The 15,614-nt window shown below is 47.2% G+C and overlaps 1 protein-coding gene across 4 annotated transcripts in view; it reads right to left on the bottom strand.

Moving 5' to 3' along the window:
• Positions 1–15,614, bottom strand: part of RAB7B (RAB7B, member RAS oncogene family) — a 26,157-nt gene that overhangs the window by 4,256 nt on the left and 6,287 nt on the right. The window contains exons 1-4 of one of the 4 annotated variants that reach the window (XR_001007171.1): positions 12,671–13,022; positions 12,012–12,138; positions 11,074–11,289; positions 4,167–4,292 (exon numbers count right to left, since the gene is read on the bottom strand). Coding sequence is in view for 3 of the 4 variants with exons in the window: in XM_011990394.1 (XP_011845784.1) it covers positions 10,915–11,289; positions 12,012–12,138; positions 12,671–12,723 (555 nt within the window). In the remaining variant the exon portion in view is untranslated. Of the gene's footprint in view, positions 1–4,166; positions 4,293–10,583; positions 11,290–12,011; positions 12,139–12,670; positions 13,028–15,614 lie in introns of those variants that run through there. The other 3 variants (XM_011990393.1, XM_011990394.1, XM_011990395.1) reach the window with 3 other exon arrangements.

The following is a 15,614-nucleotide window of genomic DNA, read 5'->3' as shown; positions in this document are numbered from 1 at the left end:
CCCTTCCCCTTCCTCTCCCCCTTCCCCTTCCCCTTCCCCTTCCCCTTCCCCTTTCCTCCTTTCTTTGACAGGGTCTCACTCCTATGGCCCAGGCTGGAGTGCAGTGGCACAATCACGGCTCACAGTGGCCTGACTTCCCGGGCTCAGGTGATCCTCCCACCTCAGCCTCCCAAGTAGCTGGGACTACAGGCACGTGCCACCATGCCCGGCTAGTTTTTTATATTTTTGGTAGAGATGGGGTTTCAACCAGGCTGGTCTCAAACTCATGGGCTCAAACAATCCATCTGCCTCGGCGGATGTAATCCCAAAATGCTGGGATTACAGGTGTGAGCCACCATGCCCGGCTGGCATTGCTAACTTTCTAGGAGCAAAACCTCACCACCCCACATCTTTCAAAGCTGGTGGGTATCTCTTCTTTAATTATTAGGGCATCCTTCATCATATTTTGTAATAACTAAATACCCTAACCCTTGAATGTGGCTAAATTGGTTACTAAAGCAACGTACCTACCTTCTTTCCTTTCAGAATGTTAACTGAACACCTACTCTGGTCTCTTTCAGAATGTTAACTGAACACCTACTCTGCTTTCTTTCAGAATGTTAACTGAACACTTACTCTGGTTTCTTTCAGCATGTTAATGGAACACCTACTCTGGTTTCTTTCAGAATATTAATTGGACACCTACTCTGGTCTCTTTTAGTATGTTAACTGAACACCTACTCTGCTCTCAGCAGGTGCCTCACATATTGCTCTTTTTACTACAAGGCTCACTTGCAGAACTCAGACGTTTCCACCGGGTGTCTCGAGGAACCTTGAATTCAATGTGCTCATGTGGACGTCCTTACCCCTTTCTCTCATGAAGCCCCTGCTTTCTCCTTTGTTCCCTGTCTTGTTTGGCTCAAGGAATCACTAATCCATTGTCCCTTCATTTGCCAAGCTAGAAACCTGGTCATCAGCCTAAACTGCTCCTGTTCCTTTCTCCCTGCATCTGATCATCATCAGCTCCTGAGGTTTCTACCTCCAAAGTCTCTTTAATTCACCCTCATCTTGCCAGCTCTATCCTCTCACGTCTGGACTATTGCAGTAGCCTCTTCATCACCACCCATGGAGCCCATCCTTTCGGCAGCACGAAGCTGCCCTGCTGAAAACCCTATGACACAGCTCCATTTTAAAACAGCACGTGATGCCCTCTCTGCACTACAATAGTATTTTATTTAACCCTCACAATAACCTCATGGGGAAGATACTATTATTTGTACTTTAAAGTTAGGGAAGTGGTGGCTTAGGGAGGCTGCATGACTTGCTCAGCGACGCACAGTGAGACGTAGAGCTGAGTATAAAGCCAGATCGTTCCAACTTCAGAGCCCCACCCCTGTTGGGGGCTCACTCCTTATTGTAGAAGCACCTTCCACATCCTCCTCTCAAAACACCCTGGGCTGGAGCAAATGAACCCACAATCTCCCTGGGAAGGAAGGGAAGTTCCTCATAGGAAATGCCTTTGAAAACTTTTCTTTGACTTCAAAATCTGTATTTGTAATCTTCTGTTTCATCTTAAGAATCGATGTGAATTTTACATTCTATGTCCAGTTAAGTGTGTTTGTTTTTAATGTGAAAATATTTCTCCTTCAAATTTTTAAGCAAAAAAGACACTGCAGAAAGTCGTGCCCTGTTGGGTTTCAAGGTCCTGGGTGAGCTCCTGAGTACCCTGGGTGGCCTAGCAGTGCCATGTGGAAGGCATGGGCCTGTGGTATGGCGTCTGAACTCCTGGTTGGGCTTCACCAGGCCTTGGTGGCCTTGCTGGCTTCATCACGAACTACGTCCCCATGCTCTGACATTCCTCCACGCCAGGTTTCTTCTTCTTGCCAACGAGACCTACAGTAGGTGTCTCCTGTAAGCCCCATGAACTCATGCCTGGGTCTCTGGCCTTGGCCTTCTCTCTGCCCTTCTTCCCCTCCTGCTTACACCCACCATGGCCTACCATCTCCACCTGCATACTGTGGATTGCCTTCCAAACCTTCTGACATGTCACTTCTCCGAGCAGGCATCCTCACTCATCCTTGCCACCAGCTGCCTGGGAGTCACCTTTTCACCTTAATCACACACCCCACAGCACTCACGTCACTCCGGGACAGTCACTTATGGATATCTCACTCTACTGACCTCAAGTGCACTGAGGGCTGTATCACCAGGTCTAGCCTGACAACTCAATGGATATTTATGGACTCAAATTATTTTCGTTTTATGGAGAGGAAATGGAAGCGCAGAATAGTCATACGTCTTGCCAAGGGGTCCACTTGAAGGAACCAGGGCAGGATTCAAATCCAGGCCAGTCTGACCGCAGGTACCACACCTGTGACTTCCAGACTTCTGATCAGTGCACATGCCCCATAAACATGGGGGACTGACATGGATTGCTACCCATTTAGTCTTTTGCCAAGAAAGCGTGTTATCTACTGAAACCACTGTCTACTAAACAGCACCACGTCATAACAGCGACAGAGTCAGAAGGTCCTAATTTACCCACAATACAGTAGGAAGGACATCATTTGAAGAAGAAAGGATACTCCTTCCCCAGATAGCACAGGTGTTAACCATGCACAGACACGGGCTGTGGGCTGATGGACGCTTCCTGGTGACTAAGCATTTGGCAGTCGCTGCACACTGTGCTTGTGGAGGATTATTGATAAATATCACCACCAAGGGCAAACAGCATTCCTCAGCACTCCAGGAGGATGGCAAGAGCAGGCATGCCTGTGCCTCGGGAGAAGACTACACCGCCCACTTCTTGACCAAGCACTAAGAGATGGACACCTCGCTGCTTTCCCTTTTCCGAGACAGTGAGGGCTGGAGGGGAAGCAGAAGAGCCAGTGAGGGTCAGGGGAACCCTAAGATCAGGGCTCTGAAGCCTGAGGATGCCTAGCTGGGATCTTCTCCCTGAGCAGCCGCTAGAGGTAGCTGCTGCCTCTCTCTGTCTGGGACAACCCCTCACTGGGGCCTGGAGCGCTTCTTTCCAGAGCAGCTGCAGAGGGCAGCCCATGGGGGCGGTGGATGCTTCCACATAGAGGAGGCCTCCAGTCCCCTACCCTTATTTGCCCATTTCCTCAATTCAGAACCATTGCTGCAATGATCCTTTCCCCTCTCCTAAGAAGCCCATGTTGATGAGATGTGGCAGAACGATGACACAAGCTGAGCCCCTCCCCCTGCCAATCCCAGGGCTTCCAAACTCCACACCAGACTGACATTAAAACCACGCCACTGCTTCCAGGCAGCCTTCCATGGTCTTCCCCACCTCCTTGCAGAATTCAGACGTTTTCACCTGGTGTCTCAAGGAACCTTGAATGCAATGTGCTCACATGGACGTTATTACTCCTTTCTCTCATGAAGCCCCTGCTTTCTCCTTTGTTCCCTGTCTTGCTTGGCTCATGGAATCACTAATCCATTGTCCCTTCATTTGCCAAGCTGGAAACCTGGCCATCAACCTAAACTGCTCCCTTCTCCCAATCCCTTCTTCACATTCCCTCCTCCTCACCCCCTCCCCTGCCCTGCGGCATGGGCTGTCTGCGTGCCCCTCCTCTAGGCCCTACCCCAAGTCCTGTCCCACCATGCCACATTGTATTACAATCACTTAGGGGCCTATCTGCCTGCCTCTTCAGACAGAGGGTCCCGGGGCCTGTACAGTGCCTGCCACACACTCAACACATTCTTGACGAACCTTCATACCTAGGGGTTTACGTCTATTCATCTTTTTGATTGGAAGATGTCAGCAACTCTTGCAGGTTTGATATTTCACTTGGGTGAATGCCTGGCACCTCCTGCCAATGAAGGTTGGACTAGACCATCACTTCTCAAACCCTTCCTCAGTTAGGATCTCCAGGGCTGAGGTACAGGACTGGAGTTTTTAGATACTCCACAAGGGATTTGGTTAGTTAGCTGCACTGACAGACCGCTGACTGCACCCTCTAAGGTAGCTTTCTACCTCTGGCATTCTGTGGTTCTAGAACTGGAGTGCTGTTGAACCCATTCCATAGCTAATTAACTGAGACGATGAGCAATCCCGTCCCACCCACATCCCTGCCCGTACCCCAGATGTTCTTCTCTGGAAGCTCCTGAGACCCTCCCCAATCCAGGGGGCGGTCTTAGCAGGTCTTGCCACCACAGCCACTCACCCTCGACAGAGCCCGACTGGCCAGCATCTCAAAAGCTTGCACCACGTTGATGTCATTCTTGGCACTGACTTCAAAGTAAGGGATGTCTTTCTCTCTACACCAGCCTTGAGCTACTTCCTGGGGTACCTGAATGAGGGGAAGAAATAAGCATGGTTCCTGTATTATCATCATCGCCATCACCACCATTGCCACCATCACATCCTCACCATCCCCACCAGGCCCACCACCACTCCCATTTATTGAGAACCTCCCAAGTGTCTATAACTTTACGTATAAATGTAGGAGGTGGGAACTGTTAGCTCCATTTCACAGATGAAAAAACGGAGGCCTGGAGAAAAAAGAAAACTTGCCCAGAGTTTGTGAGGTTGAGCAGGATTTGAACACAGGCCTGGTGGAATTACAGCCCACTGCATTTTGCTGCCTTCCTAAGGCCTAAACTAAGAACTTCTTCCACCATTGCCTCCTTTGTCAGTCCCTTCAAAGGGAGCTGCACATGACAGACACCAACCAGGAAGGGCTGGAATGGAGGACTTTCTTCTCCAGCCCAGCTAAGGAGGCTCACACTCAGGAGGCCTGTTGCTGGGCAGAGACTCGGGTCTCGGCTGACCCTGCTTCCCCAGGATAGGGTCCTAGGAACAATTAATAAGCTCCTACTATGGGCCAAGGCACTGTGTTAAACGTCACTTTATCACATATGAACCCATCTCATCCTCTCCATAACCCTGTGAGATGGGCATTGTCAGTTCCACTTTATAGACAAAAACACTGAGGCTCAGAGAGGTTCAGCAACTTGCCCCAGATCACACAGCTGAGAGAAGGCAGAGCTTGGATGCAGCCCCAGCTCAGTGCTCCCCCTGACGTCTGAGTCGCCCTCTACAGGGCGCTGCATAAGAACCATGCCTCTCCTTTTCTGTCTTCCTCTGGGAGCTCAGGGTCAGGAGCTCAGCTCTTGGCCAGGCACACACGAGCCACTAGGCACAGGCTGAATGACGACATCTCCACTCAAGTGCTAACGGCGTTCAATTTGTGATGTTGGCCTGGAAATGCTCTGGAAGCCCTCTGGGTTCCTTCCAAAGACAATTGGTACACCGAGTTTGATGTCTGATTATTTGGGGAAGGGGAAATGAGCACATATTGAGCATTTGCTGAGCCTGGTACTTTATAATCATCATTTCAATTTATTTAGGAGAGCCAAGGTCTTTCTCATGGAGAAAGGACCATTCCACCCCTCTCAGAACACAGTGCAGGCCGAGGCAGATCAAACACTGCCCCTGTTTAATTGCCTCTGTGGCTCCTGCAGGTCCTGGGAATGTCTGTCTTACTGGGATAAAAAGTCCCAGCTGATCTCAGCTGACCCTTTCCTCTGACTTACCATGACCAGATCTACCCAAGTGCCCGGTTATGACAGACTTTTAATCTCATTTCTCCCTGCTCTCTGTTTGGTTTCGAATGATTGCATACAGACTCCGAAATATCATTGTGATTATGTTGCAAATTAACATTCTTTTTATATCTCCCCCTCCTCCCCACCCCAACCTCAGAAAGCTGGCCTGGAAAGAAAGCTACCGAGACAGTATTTTTCACTTTTCTCTTCCAATCCCAGAGACAGTTTCATGATTTTAAAAATTGTCTCATCTTTTATTTATAAAATGAAAGTTATTTATAATCTAGGCTCTGACTCTGAAAATAAGCTCAGGGTGTGATAACTGGGGACTTGGGAAGTATGACAATTCTGCAAGTATTGCTTGCATTAATGTTACTTTTGGTCAACAATATACTATTGACATTTCACTTTTCTGGTTACAATTTTGCCTGTTCATTGGAAGGCAAACATTTGACAAAATTAGTCCAGCTGGCATCATTTTATTTATGATGCTTTTCCATCTCATGTGCATTTAAAATAATCGATTATACAAGTGCTAAAATTAGCATGTCAAATACTAATTACTAAACCATTAAGCCATCACTAAAAATAACAAAGGATATTTTTAGAAAACATGATCTTAAGTCTACGGAATCACTGGTAAATCAGAAATTACCCACCTGAGCACACAGCAAATAATTCGTGCCCCAGTGAATAAACTCCTGGTAGCACAGATGCCAGCAAAGCTGTTCTTTCTAACAAACTATTTTTTTCCCTATTACCTTCTATAGAAGGAGCAGGGATTTTTTTTAAGCTAAATCGGTAATTTCTTTAAAATTATTCTGGCCATACATGCCTGTTTTTATTGTGGTAAATATACCTAATAAAATTTACTATTTTTAAATGAAACACTTTTTTTGTTTTGTTTTGTTTTGTTTTGTTTTTGGAGAGATGGGGGGGTCTTGCTATGCTGCCCAGGTTGGTCTTGAACTCCTGACCTCAAGCGATTCTCCCACCTCAGCCTCCCATAGTGCTGGGATTACAGATAAAATGTACCTGACTCATTGTAACCATTTTTAAGCATACAGTTCATGGGTATTCAGTACATTCATATTGTATTCACACTGTACATTCCCCACTATTCATCTTCAGAACTTTCTCACCTTCCTAAACTGGCTATATATATATTATAAATATGTGTGTGTATATATATGTATGTATATGTGTGTATATATGATGTGTGTGTGTGTGTGTGCGGTTTTTTGTTTTGTTTTGTTTTGTTTTTGACAGTGTCTTGCTCTGTCGCCCAGGCTGGAGTGCAGTGGTGTGATCTTAGCTCACTGCAGCCTCTTCCTCCCGTATTCAAGAGATCCTCCCAGCTCAGCCTCCCGAGTAGCTCAGAATACAGGTGTGCCACCACACTCGGTTAATTAAAAAAAAAATTTTTTTTTTTTTGTGGAGATGGGGTCTCGACATGTTGCCCAGGATGGTTCCGAACTCTGGGCTCAAGCTGTCCCCCAACTTTGGTCCTCCAAAGTGTTGGGATTACAGGCGTGAGCCACTGGACCAAGCTGCAGTACATTTTAAATACTCATTTTCTTCTTATTAGATAGGAGAAGCTGCTGTATTTTCCCAGCTGTCCCTTGGAGATAATAATCAGGAGGATCATTTCCTCGTTCCATTATTTCCATTATGGAAATCACATCCTTCCTATTATTACTCAGTCTCAGGAAGTCTGTGTTCTGGTCTCCACCCCGCAGAGGAGGTAATGGAGGCATATGGACCAGGTGGGCGGGTGTGAGCCCGCATCTGCGGGACAGGCTCCGAGGAGAAGGCGCCCCACAAGAACGTACCTCTTGGCTCCTTCTCCATGTCAACACCTGGCCAGGGGAAGGCAGAGCCCTTGCTAGGTTTGTGCAGAGTAAAGACATTTGAAGGCTGGCACTTCCCAGCCTCCCCTCTTGGGGCTTTATAATCCCAGGTCTCAGAATTAAAGTCCTTCTGCTCTCTCCCACCCACCTCCTCCTCTCCACGTCCCTGTTCTGATTTCACTATCACTCAGTGCCTCCTCCCCTCCCCTATCCTAGTCCACCTCCCCTACAAACCCCATCTCTGGGCCTACCTTGTTGGGAGACAGGCTCCCCTCTCCTCCATCCTCTCCTCACCCCTCCTCCACCTCTCCAGGGACCTCCCTGTCTGGCTGAACCCCGGTTTTTCCTAGAGTCATGCTTCCCCAGCACCCCCTCTTGCCCTCCGCACTGGGGCTATTTGCAGACTTTACTCATCACAGATCCGAGAGAGGGGGCTGGCTTGCCTGGTGCCTCACTGCCTCTTTCAAACCTTTGTTCTTCCTCTCTCTGGGCACCAAAGCTCACCCAACCCTGAGGCTTGGATTGGACCCCCTCTACTCCCTCAAGTCAACACCTGCCTTCCTCACCTTGCCAGATGCCCCTCATTCACTAAACACTTGCCATGTAGTGAGGCTTCCTAACCCCTCAACACACAACGGCCACCTCTCATGGTAGCCTCAGAAATCCTTTGCTGCCCACATTCTCTCCATGTCAGCCTCTTCCTCTCAGGACCTCTGTAAAAGAAGAAACCTGGTCTCCTGTGCCCTGATCTCCTTTCCCTCAACCCCCTCAGGCCCTCCCTCCTGCTGCCCTGCTCCCCAGCCTCTGCCACCCCAGCCCTGGCCCTTCCGCCTTCCCTGGTCCCTCTTCTTTCCTTCATGGTTTCTTGGTGCCCTCACAGCTCTGTCCTTCCTCTTCTCTTGGTTGGAAAAGCCCTAGTCCAAAGTTCCTTGCTCCTGGCTTGTACCCTACACAGACCCCACCTCAAACTCATGGTCTCCTCCTTCGGTGGAGTCCTTGGTGTCACCCATCAGATCTTGTCCTTGTCCCCAAGTGGCTCCTCCTCCCACTTCTTCCAAGAGTAACTGGCAAAGCTTCCTCATGGTTCTTAAGCCTCGTATTGGTTTCCTCCCTTTCAACAGAAGATGGCACCTCTTATTTCACTGACTCTTGGTCTTGAACTCCCCCAGCTTCCCTCCCCCCACCCTACAGACAAGAAACAAGATGGATGTTAAAATGAAAGTTTTGGCAGAGGCACAACAACTGGACAGATGTCAGAGATAAAGCAAGTGGAGACAGTCCACCCTGGGTACATATCCCCAAAGGCTCATGACCAAGACTCTCTTGGATGACTTGAAATCCCACAGCATGGATATAAAAGGCTTGAAAATGAGGATTAGGAGGGATTTCCTTGGAGAGAGTTGTATTGTGGGTACAACTACCCCTGCTTCTCCCAAGAGGAGGAACAGGTAAGGACTCACCTCTAGCTGAAAGATGGTGTTGAGGAGAGTCGTTAATGTACAACCCCTGGAGTTTGGTGGACATGGTGGACTGGTGTCTGACACATACCTGAGGTATCTGAGGCAACAGGCAACAGGGCAGAGAGAGAAGAGGCTGCACCGAGCACCAGCTTACCCTTGTCCCCCAGTGGAGCCAGAACGCATGTGTGTACCTTGTGAAGGACATGTGGATTCAACAAAGAGAGAGAGAGAGCAAGGGAGAGAAAGAGAGTGCACAACAGGCTGGGGCTGGCTAAATCCCACTTAGAAACTGCTTGGAGGAAAAGGTGACCCCCATGGGGTGGGGATGCTGAAAGCTAGGGGTTGGGGAGGAGAATGCAAGACCCTTGTCATGGGAGGTACAGCGAAATGTTCCCAGTGGAGACTTCCAAAGGACCCACACGAGTGACCCACAGAAGAAAGAGCTTGCAACACCTGTCAGGCCAGAGAGTGCGAGACTGTCTTTTCTTTTCTTTTTTTTTTTTTGAGACAAAGTCTCACATTGTTGCCCAGGCTGGAGTGCAGTGGTACGATCTCGGCTCACTGCAACCTCCGCCTCCTTGGTTCAAGCGATTCTCCTGCCTCAGCTTCCCAAGTAGCTGGGACTACAGGCACCCACCACCATGCCCAGCTAATCTTTTGTATTTTTAGTAGAGTCAGGGTTTCACCATGTTGGCGAGTCTGATATTAAACTCCAGACCTCATGATTCGCCTGCCTCGGCCTCCCAAAGTGTTGGGATCACCGGCATGAGCCACCGTGCCCAGCCAAGACTGTCTTATGATAGTACCAGTCAAATTAGAATTGCCCTGCTCTCCTGACCTCTTCTCCCTCTTCCTGCTTTACTCCTGACAGGGTCTGAAACTGGAATTACTACCCCAGACAAGAGGAGGAAGTGTGGATGGACATTAAGCTTGGCGGTGAGATTCTAAGGACCTATTCCCTCTCTTAGACCACAAGGTTCTCACCCACAGCTGGTCCCAGTGGGGGAAAAAATGGAGACACCTTGCCTTTGAATGAACTTAAGACCTTGCTTATTATCTGAGGCTGGATATTTGTAATTAGAGAATTGACATGGAGTTTACAACCTGAAGTGACCACGGAACAGATGACTCCTAGATCTCTATTTCCAGCACATACTTCTCCTTTGAAATTTCATTCTTATGCATTCCAAAGCCTGCTGGCCATTTCCAACTAGTTGTACAAGCTCCTCAAACTCAGCATGTCCAAACCAAAAATGTTTCTTTCTCTATGAACCAGAGGCTCTCTCTTCTGTAGATGGTAGCTCAGTTGGAAGCACCATCCCTCCCTCCCTTTCTCCATGCATAAACACACTTCATCACGCCAAATGATGCCTCATTTTCATTGCTTTTCTCAATTTGAACCATTGTGAAAATGCAGTTCAGACAAGATGATCCAGTTCCCCATTACTTTTCTCTATTTGAAACACTAAAAAGAGAAACTTGGTTTAAACAGCTCTTTTTGGTGGCATCTGGACTTTTGGCCCAAGAGCATCTTTTACAAATTCAGTCTGCCATATTCTTTCCTCATTAGTAGGCAAGGATTAAAAGTGCTGTCTTCTCAGTGCCCTGTAATGGTAAACACAAGTGGGTCACTGTAGTCACAGGGCAGACCAGCTGTCAAGCGGTTAACCCGATGGTCTGGAATATGGTTCAGCTAATAAAAAAATTATTACTTCCCCAGAAAACTTGTATACCCAAGAATTTATAACTGCAGACCTCCAACTTGACCTAGGCAGAAACCCTGTGCTACAGATTAATTCAAATTCCACTGAGACCTGCCTCCTGCCTACATCTGATGCCTTAACTCCTCCGTTTCCTGTCTCTGGACAAAATTGCCTTTAGTTCTCAGTTTATATCATGCTGTTTATTCAGCCCAGAACGCAACTCTTCTAGGAAGCCTGTCCTATATTCTAGGCTTGGGTAGATGCCCCTTTATTATGGTTCCTTAATGCCCAAGGTATATCTCTATTATTTCATTTACCATATGGTATCGTAATTATCATTTTATTTTATAATTATCTTTTAAAGTGTCTGTATCCACTACTAGACTGTGAAATTCCTGAAGTAAGGACTATGCCTGATTCAGCTCTGTATGTGTGGGACCTAACACTGTGCTGGGCACATAGTGGATGCTCATATAATATTTGTTGAATGAATAAATGAATGAACAGTACCTTCCGGTCTGCCAGATCAATCTTGTTCCCCAACAACACCATGGGATAGGACTGCTCCATGGGGACAATCTTGGCCAGGACGTCACCCCGCCAGATATCCAGGGCTTCAAAAGACTCCAGGTCGGTGACATCAAAAGCTAGGACGCAGCCATCGGAGCCTTTGTAGAACGTGGACACCATGGAGCGGAACCGCTCCTGACCGCCCGTGTCCCATATCTGGAGGGGAAAGCAGCCGCCCCATGGGACTGTGATGAGTGGCTGGAAGGTGGCCCAGCTGGGTTACATCATGTCAAGGCTTCTTGTGCTGGGTAGGGAGCAGCAAGCCCTGGTACAGGTGCATATGGTTCTTTCACACCGAGGCATCTTGACCCTGCCACACACATACACTCCAACACCTTTGCGGTAACATTTAACATCCTGAGAGTAATTTCACATCCGACCTCTCATTTTTCCTCCGGGTCATCAAGGTGGGAATTGTTATTCCCATCTGACAGTTTTGGAAACTTGGACCTTGGGAATGTCTTGCCTAAGATCACCTGCCAAGTTTTCCAGAGAACCTGAGACTAGGCATGGGGACTCTCAACTCCTGGATTAATGCCCTTCCTTCTAGATCAGGCATCAGCTTTTTTTTCTATAAGGAGCAGATAGTAAATATTTTAGGCTTTGCAGGTCATTCTGTCTCTGTATGCCAATTATTACTCAACTCTGCCATTGTAGTGCATAACATGATAAGTTAACCAATGGGTATGGCTGTGCCCCAGTGCAGTCTTATTTACAAAAATAGGAGGTGGACCAGATTTGGTCCATGAGCTGAAGTTTGCCCATTTCTGCTCTAGACCTTTCCAGCTCTGGTGCACATTGCTACATGAGTGGCTGTCAGGGCGTGGGGCGGATTTTCAGTGTATGTACTTTGAAGAGGGAAAAGGAAGGCTGCTCACCTGTAGCTTCAAAGTTGTGTCACCCAATATGATAATCTTGGAGAGAATGCTGGCCCCCAGCGTGGTCTGGTATTCTTCATAAAACGTCTTGTGCACATATTGGTGAAGGAGGGAGGTCTTTCCCACACTGAGGAAAATTCCAGACACATGTGAACACACACATGCAAACACACGTGCACATGCTTCCATACCACTCTCAGAATCTCCCCAGGCCCCTCTTGCCACTGTCTCTCCCTGAGATTCTGAATTTCAAATTTCTGTGGTCCATGGACCACACTTTGAATAGCAAGGGAGTAGGAAATGGTTTCCAGAAGTAGAAGCCAAGCAGAGTGAGCAGAGTAGTCTGGAGACAGTGGAATATCTTACAGTGATGGTCAGGTTTTTTCTGTGTGTGTAGGACGTGGGAGGACAGATAGATGCTAAATGGCTTGCCTAATTCACACAGCTGGTTACTGCAGAGTCACTGCAGATCCAGGACTAGAAACCATCTGTTTACACACAGCTTCTTTCTCCCAACTAAGCTTTTTGGAGGGTGGGATACCGTTGCTGGTGTCACCCTGAATCAGAAAGGGACCTATGGGAGATGGGAACACACCGGGAGTCTCACTGTCCTTGGGTGAGGGGCTGCTTCCCAACTCCCAGAGCTGAGCTTGGCTTACCCAATGGCTCCGACGATTATGAGTTTCAGGTCCACCTTCTTCCGGGGATTCATGGAGGGGCTTCAGAGCCTGTAAGGAAACAGAGGTCATCCACATGCTGGCCAGTGTTCCTTACAGCCATTGTCACTGAGTGTGGCCTCTGCTTTCCCCTTTTAAATGGGCAAGTTACTGCCCTGGAGACTGGGTGGGGTTCTCCGAAAGAGGCACATAATTCAGCAATCTTCATACATCTTCTCTCTCACTTTCCCTGGGGGCCTCCCCAAAGCTGGAAGGGTGGTGACCCTCCAGAACGGGTAAATCTCTCATCCCTCAGCTCTACCAACCCAGCTCTTGGAGGCAGCCTGGAGTGCCAAGAAGGCAGGACCGGATTGAACACAGGCCTTGCAGACAGCCCAGCCTGGAGCCAGGGATGGAGGGGCGTGCAGGAGGAAGAGATGGGGGTGGGCAGGACAAGGGGTCCATTGTCAGGACTGCCCAGAGGCTCTGGGTGGAAGAGTGCCCCTCCCCCAGTCTGAGGTCTTGCTGCAACTGCAGAATCAAAAGGCTCCTCTCTAATGCAGCTGGCAGGGGTGTAATTCATCCATGTTTCTGGAAAGCTATTGGCAGCAAGTGTTGAGAGCCTTAAAAATGTTCCCACCCTCCACTTCTAGGAATTTGTCCTAAAGAAATTATCTGAAATGTGAGTAAAGACTTGTTCAAGAATGTTCTTCACTGTACTGTTTATAAATATCCAACACTAAAGTAGTGGTTAAACCATAGCACACAATGAACTATTAAGCAGCCATTAAATGGAGTTTTTGAGAATATTACAATAATATGGGGAAACGCTCATGCCCTAGGATCTAAATAGGATCCTAGGATGCCTTAAGATCTAAATAGAAAATGGAAGATGGTAAACTGTACACAAAATACCACCCCAACACTTAAAGGAGTTCCCACTTGTATAGAAAAAGGCCTGGAAAGAAATATATTAAAAATTCCAGCAATTCCACCGCAGGATATATAGACAAAGGAAATGAAATCAGTATGTCTACACTCCCGTGTTCACTGCAGCATTGTTCATAGTAGCCAAGATATGGAATCAACCTAAGTGCCCATCAATGAAAGAAAATGCAGTACATGTACACAATGGATACTGTTCAGCTTTAAAAAAAACTTACAATTTATGACACCATGGGTAAATCTGGAGGACCTTATGTTAAGTGAAATAACTCAGGGAAAGAGACAAATACCATATGATCTCACTTGTATGTGGAATCTAAAAAAATTGAACTCATAGAAGTAGAGAGTAGAACAGGTGTTACCAGGGGCTGGGCTGAGTGGGCAGTTGGGGAGATGTTGGTCAGAGGATAAACTATTTCAGTTAGCTAGGAGTAAATTCAAGAGATATATTACACAGCATGGTGACTACAGTTAACAACAATGTGTTGTATTCTTGAAAATTCCTACTAGAGTTTTTTTAAGTGTCCTCACCACTAAAAGATAAGTATGTGAGATAATGCAGATGTTAATTACCTCAATTTAGCCATTCCACAATGTATGCATATTTCAAAACAACATGTTGTACATGGTAAGTGTGTACGATTTTTATCTGTCAATTAAAAAACGTAGGTTATTAATTCTGGGTGGTAGGAAATCACATGATTTTAATTTTTTTCTCTATGCTTTTTAATACGTTCTTTTTTTTTTTTTACAATAAATATGTCCTGTTCCTATAAGAGAAATGTAAATATGTGTGTGTGTGTGTGTGTTTAACAAGGTAAAGCAAAACTGTTGTAGGATACACGCTTAACTGGCCCTTTGTTTCACCCATACATGCACATATGCATATGTACTATCCCGGACTCCTGGGTCATTTGTCTTTGGATGCACTAAGCATGCTGAGTAAACTTTGATTTGACTCTGCTCAGATGAGGTGTCAAAAGTCGGCCAGCTTGTATTTCCCCTGGTACTTGGAACAAAGCTGTAAATAGGACATCCTAAGGTGTTGGTTCTGGTTCTCACTTTGCCAATGTGTGACCATGGGCCAGTTACTTCCCCTCTCTGAGTCTGGGCTTTCCAACTGGAGAATGAACCAGCTAAGCCCCAAAGACTCAAGATGTCTTCTTGGTGAAAAATGCCTTATCTGCTGGAGCTGGACCTCATTGGCCATGAGAGTTGAGACACAAAGTTAAAACGGGAATCCCCCAGAGATTTAGGATTGTTAGTGTCCCCTTCATGAACCATGTCATGGACTGTATTAGTCTGTTCTCATGCTATAAAGAACTGCCTAAGACTGGGTAATTTATGAAGGAAAGAGGTTCAGTTCGTTCCGCATGGCTGGGGAGGCCTCAGGAAACTTACAGTCATGGTGGAAGGGGAAGCAAGCACATCCTTCTTTACATGGCAGCAGGAGAGAGAAGTGTATAGCAAAGTGAGGAAAAGCCCCTTAAACAACCATCAGATCTTGTGAGAACTCACTCACTATTATAAGAACAGCATGGGGGAACCACTCCCATGATCTAATTACCTCCCACAAGGTCTCTTCCCCAACACATGGGAATTACAATTCAGATTACAATTCAAGATGAGATTTTGGGTGGGGACAAAGCCAAACCATATCATGGACCAAAGGTGATTTGAAGCTCTGCTCAGAGCTGTTTGTCCCAGGAGCTGGAGTTGGTGGCACTGGAACTTCTGCTGTAACCCAAGAGTGCTGGGTTGGCATGGTGAGCAATGGGTCTTCTTGATGGTCCATCCATTCATGCTTCAAATGCCTACATGCCTACTGCATGCAAAGTCTTGTACTAGACACTGGGAACAGCACAGAGATGGAACAAATAGGAATCCACCACAGGGAGTCATCAAAGAAGAAAGGACAGGGGCTGAGTGATGGCACCAGAGAAAAAGTACACAGCACCCCAGGAGAGGCACAGGGGAAGTGCTTGAGAATTCAGCAGAACTA

The sequence above is a fragment of the Mandrillus leucophaeus genome, unplaced genomic scaffold (genome assembly GCF_000951045.1).
Source record: "Mandrillus leucophaeus isolate KB7577 unplaced genomic scaffold, Mleu.le_1.0 Scaffold38, whole genome shotgun sequence".
NCBI lineage: Eukaryota > Metazoa > Chordata > Mammalia > Primates > Cercopithecidae > Mandrillus > Mandrillus leucophaeus.
The sequence above is the reverse complement of the archived record's forward strand: the minus strand, read 5'-3'. Positions and strand labels throughout refer to the sequence as shown.